Source organism: Bidens hawaiensis, unplaced genomic scaffold (genome assembly GCF_021521415.1).
Source record: "Bidens hawaiensis isolate Kalapana, Puna unplaced genomic scaffold, B.hawaiensis_p1.1 tig00030498_1, whole genome shotgun sequence".
Taxonomy (NCBI): domain Eukaryota; kingdom Viridiplantae; phylum Streptophyta; class Magnoliopsida; order Asterales; family Asteraceae; genus Bidens; species Bidens hawaiensis.
This window is the reverse complement of record NW_027495078.1, coordinates 147,666-153,178: the sequence shown is the minus strand read 5'-3', so window position 1 is coordinate 153,178 and position 5,513 is coordinate 147,666. Positions and strand designations below refer to the sequence as shown.

The 5,513-nt window shown below is 43.7% G+C and overlaps 1 protein-coding gene across 1 annotated transcript; it reads left to right on the top strand.

The window, feature by feature from the left end:
* The first annotated feature begins 2,817 nt into the window (after window positions 1–2,817).
* Window positions 2,818–4,128, top strand: LOC143580460 (uncharacterized). The gene has a single exon (XM_077063472.1). It carries the CDS (start codon window positions 2,818–2,820, stop codon window positions 4,126–4,128), a length of 1,311 nt encoding a protein of 436 aa, XP_076919587.1.
* The last annotated feature ends 1,385 nt before the right edge of the window (window positions 4,129–5,513 follow it).

Genomic DNA, 5,513 nt, shown 5'->3' with positions numbered 1-5,513 from the left:
GGACTTTGAAAGTTTTGATCTGTCGTATCGTCCAAACGCTATCAGCTATTATAGCGGAGATAGCAAACTTCATGGTAGGGAGGGGACTAGTCGCCTGCGTGCGACAGTTTGCTATGTCGTATACCATAGTGACGCGGAAGAGGACTTTACCAAGCCATATTGTCCTGCAGCTTTTGCTGAAAAATCAAAGTTCATTGCACGCATTGCAACAGCTCCATTCCCGGTCAACGCGAAAATCCCAACGCCCGTAGGGAAATACAATGGGATGACTAATCCCAGCGATCACTTATTGAACTTTGTGGATGTGGCAGGAGCCAGCGGTCGGACTCTTCCCTACTGGTGCCACATGTTCGCATTGACATTCACTGGAGCAGCACGGGAGTGGTTCGAGAAGTTGTCGGACGGACAAATTACGAGTTGGGATGACTTTGTAGCCAAATTTTCCCAGCATTTCAATCAGCATAAGAAGCACACTCATGATCCTTCGGTATATTAGACGTGGTGAGACGAAACAATGAGTCTATCGAGGACTTCATAACTCTATTCAGCAACGAAAGTCTCAATATCGGCGGGATCAGCGAAGACATGCTGAGAGGAGCTTTCCGAAAAAATGTGAAAAGTGATGATTTGATCCGAACATTGACTGCCAGAGACGGCATGCCCAAAACATGGGACGAAATTATGTCCACAGCAAAATTGTTCGCACGAACAGAGAAGACTTTGAGTTCTGGAAGCCAGAAACAAATGCCAAAAGTGGAATTTCAAACTTCGCGATCAAATAGACAGGCCAAAGGAACAATTTGGTCAAGGCTCCAGCTTTCTGTGGAATCATCAAAGCAATTCAATGCCAGATCTTTGATTGGCAAGAAAAATAAAGCGAGCTCTTCAGCACGAGTCACCAACAACTGGACTCCACTGTCAAAGACTCCTTCAGAAATTCTTACTACTAAGAACATGAATTTCAAGAAACCTCAACCACTCATGAGGAGATCATTCTTCAATCCTAAAAACACTGTTCGTTTCATGAGGACATAGGTCATACTTGGTCAGAGGTTTGAAAGGAGAAATCGTGGCGTCTTTAAAGTCATGAAAACTTGGACACTTAGTCAGAGGTGCAAGACCAGGGACTGGTTAGGCTCCCGCGCGAGATAGCTTGGGCCCACCCAAGAAGCAAGTCAAAGACCAGAATGTTCACATGATACAAGGCGGACACAAAGTGGGAGGAAAGAGGAGAGAGTTTGATGATGAGGAATGGAAAAAATGAACCGGTAATCTTTCTACGGGTCAAAGGAGGACCTTGTAACAAGAATCCTTTGATAATCACAGCCCTCATAGGCCATTATCATTCGCATTATGTCTTCATTGATACGGGAAGTACTTCGGACATAATGTACGAACAATTCTTTGAACAACTGGATGAAGATGACAAGGTGAGGTTGAAGCCGATTCACGCACCTGTGTCTGGGTTTGGGGGTGAAGTGATGCACCTGCGGGGGTTAATATCTTTTCCAGTCACTCTTAGTGATGGAATTCATTCAAGAACTGAGGATGTTGAATTTTTGGTCTTACCGGTGACATCAAAGCATGATATCATCCTGGGACGTGAGGCGATTGGCGGCTTTAATGCTCATCCTTCTATAGCACACAGTGCAGTGGGAGTTCGAATCGCACTGGTGTGGAAATCATCCGCATTAATCGTCACTGCTTCACGACAGAAAGTTCAAAACCCAGCAAAGTTCCAAAGTAAGTTCAGAGGACTGAGCCAGAAAAGTGGGTGCTAAACAAGAAATTTCCTGACCAAACGTTAACAATCGGGCCTGCTATCTCTAAGATAGTGAGGACATTTTTAAAGAAACTGTTAATGAAAAACATAGACATATTTGCATGGCAACCCGCGGATATGACTGGAGTTTCGCGGAGGATTGCAGAGCATAACTTGCGGGTGAATCTAGCGTCACGTCAATCGTACAAAAGAAGCGCAAAATGGGTCCGGAACAGATAAAAGCTATGAACGAACAAGTACAAGACCTCCTACATGCTGGGATCATCCGTCCAATCCAGTACCAGACTTGGGTCGCCAATCCCGTCATCGTTCCCAAAAGCAACGGAACATGGCGAATGTGCATAGATTTCAAAGATCTAAACAAGGTGTGTCCAAAGGATTGTTACCCACTTCTAGAAATCGACCTCAAAGTTGATGCAGTAGCCCCATTCAAGTTTAAGTGTTTCCTCGACGCCTACAAAGGCTACCACCATATTCACATGGCAGCGGGTGATGAGGACAAGATAGCGTTTCTCACAGATCAAGGCACATTTTGTTACAAGATGATGCCCTTTGGCTTGAAAAACCCGGGTGCTACATACCAACGTTTGATGGATGAGGACTTCAAGGGTCAGATTGGGTGAAATATGGAAGTGTATATGGATGATCTGGTGTTAAAGAGTGTGGAGGAAGATCAACTGCTTCGAGATATAGAAGAAACGTTTGAAACTCTTAGGCCAATCAACATGAAATTGAACCCCAGCAAGTGCTCATTCGGAATGGAGGAAGGAAAATTTTTGGGTGTAATAGTAACAGGTGCGGGTTTCAAAGCCAACCCAGATAAGGTTCAGGCGGTAGCCCGGATGCCTTCACCTTCCTCCCTCAAAGAAGTGCAGAAACTTAATGGAAGGTTGGGTGCGCTGAACAGATTCTTAGCCAACCATGCGGCTAAATCTTACCCGTTTGTCTTAACTCTGAGAAATTGCCTTAAGAAATCACACTTCAAATGGACCGCAGAAGCTGAATAAGCATTTCTAGAGGTCAAAAAATGTTTGATGGAATTGCCTTCCTTAACAGCACCGTATGAGGGAGAGCCTTCGACGTTATACTTATCAGCATCGGACATTGCCATTGGGGCCGTCCTATTGACAGATAGAAAAAATGTTCAAACGCCAATCTATTACGTCAGTAGAACGTTGACAGGACCAGAAACCAGATATTCAATGCTTGAAAAGCTGGTTTTGGCACTGGTCTATGCTGCCAGGCGTCTCCGCAATTATTTCAAAGGTCATCCCGTCAATGTGTTAACAAGGTATAAACTGAAAAATGTGTTAAGCAAGCCAGAATTGTCTAGGCGATTAGCAAAGTGGGCTATAGAGTTGAGAGAACATGCGATTGAATATATGCCTAGACCTCCGATCAAAGGCCAAGTGTTAGCAGACTTTGTTAAAGAAGTCCCGCAGAACAAGGAGGAAGAATGCCTGGTTGAACAGCAAATCCCAATTCCTCCTGAGCGAGACCAAGTTTGGTCATTGTTCATGGATGGGGCTTCAAGTAACGAAGGATCAGGTGCAGGCCTCAGGTTGGTGAACCCCGAGGGTCATGAATTTACCTACACCATAAAGTTGGACTTCAAGAGTACCAACAACGAGGCAGATTATGAGGCTTTCTTGGCAGGTTTGCGGATAGCTAAGAAACTTGGGGTAAAACACTTGGAAGCGCGGGTTGATTCTATGTTGATTGCGGGACAAATCTATGGGACGTACGAAGCAAAGAATGATATGATGGCCTCATATTTGTCACAAGAAAAGGACTTGATCCTTCAATTTATATCCTGCAAGGACATCCACATCAAGCAAAGTGAAAATAAATCGGCGGACGCTCTTAGAAAATTGGCTTCAACAACTTTTGAGCACTTTTCAAAAGACATCCGCGTAAAAGTACTGGTTCGACCATCTGTTCCGCAACACCAGGTCTTAGTAATAAAAACCGGTGTCGAGTCTTGGATGACACCAATCGTAGCTACTTGTCATCGGGAGCACTCCCAGAAAAAGGCTGCGGCTCGAAAGATTAGACATAAAGCTTTGAATTACCAAGTACAGGATGGAATTTTTTATCGAAGATCCTTCCTCGGTCCACTCCAAAGGTGTGTGGATGCCGAGGATGCGAATTATCTGATACGGGAGGTTCATGAAGGCATTTGTGGCCTTCACGCGGGTTCAAGGATGGTCGTGGCCAAACTCATGAACGTAGGGTATTATTGGTCGGGGATGCATATGGACGCGGTGCAAGAAATAAGGAAATGTGATTCATGCCAGCGTCATGAACTCATGCCCCCAATACCTTGCGTCCAAAAAATGAGTTAGTACCGGTAACATCTGCCTGACCGTTCCAAAAGTGGGCTATTGATATCATGGGACCATTCCCAGAAGCTCCTGGACACATAAAATTTTTGATTGTGGCCATCGACTACTTCACTAAGTGTGTGGAAGCCAAACCGGTCGCTTCTATCACTGCAGCGAGCGTCAAGAAATTCTTGTGGGAATTTATCATCTGTCGTTTTGGACTCCCGCAAGAATTAGTTAGTGATAATGGGATCCAATTCGCGGACAGTGGGTTACAGGCGTGGCTAAAGGAAATTCAAGTCACCCAAGTTTTCACTTCAGTAGCTCACCCGCAGGCCAATGGCCAAGTTGAGAGAGCCAACAGAGCCATCAAAGATGGGATCAAGGCAAGGTTAAGCACTAAACGAACGGGATGGGTGGACGAATTTCCCTCACGTACTTTGGGCATTTCTCACCCAAAAGAGGTCATGTAATTCTGAAACACCGTTTAGCCTAACTTACGGCACTGAAGCCATGATCCCAGCTGAAATTGGAGTTCCGTCCGGACGAACATCGATGAACATTGATAACAAAAAAGAGTTGTGGATGAACTTAGACCTCCTCGAAGAAAGAAGAGAATTGGCTTTAATCCACGAGCATAATTACAAACGCCAGTTACAAAAATATTATGACTCGCAGGTTAAGAAATGTAGTTTCGATGCGGGAGATTTTGTCTTCCGCAATAATGAGAATCTGGCCAAGAACCTCCAGGTAAATTGGCCCCAACTTGGGAAGTTCCTTACAAAATTAAGGAAGTACTGTCAAAGGGCGTATACAAGTTGGAAAAGTTAGATGGGACGGAGATCCCTAGAACTTGGAGTGTTGCACAATTGAAGAAATGCTACATTTGAGCGAGATTCTTGTTATTTACTTATTATTTGGCCTGCATGCCCTAATAGACTAGTAAAAAAGATGTTTAATATTGATCAGTTTTAATATATTAAGGCATGCGCGCCTTTCTTATTAAATAAAATTGATTAACGTTATGTACAAGTATTGTATGAACAAATTTTTTCGTGGCTTGCATGCCAAAAGAGGACATGCGTGTCCTCAAAGAAAAATCCTTGGCCTTCGCGCCAATAAGGACCCGCGTGTCCTTAAAGTTATTTCGCATAATCCTTTATTGACGACTAAGAAGATCCTACAATCTAACACTTATATTATACTATAAACAAAGTGTGACGGATGAAACAATTTCTTATATATAGTTAAAAGGGATTACAAAGTTATATGAAGATTACCAAAAGATAAGTACAAGCACATGCGATTACAAGAATGTTATAATTACAATGGCGGATCTTCATCATCCCCACTCGCATCTTCTTGGTCTTCTTCATTTTCATCATCAGCTAATTATGCCTTTAAAC

Bases quoted from the DNA above. Each gene is read 5' to 3' on its own strand.
- LOC143580460 (XM_077063472.1), top strand. From the start codon at position 2,818: ATGGAATTGCCTTCCTTAACAGCACCGTATGAGGGAGAGCCTTCGACG.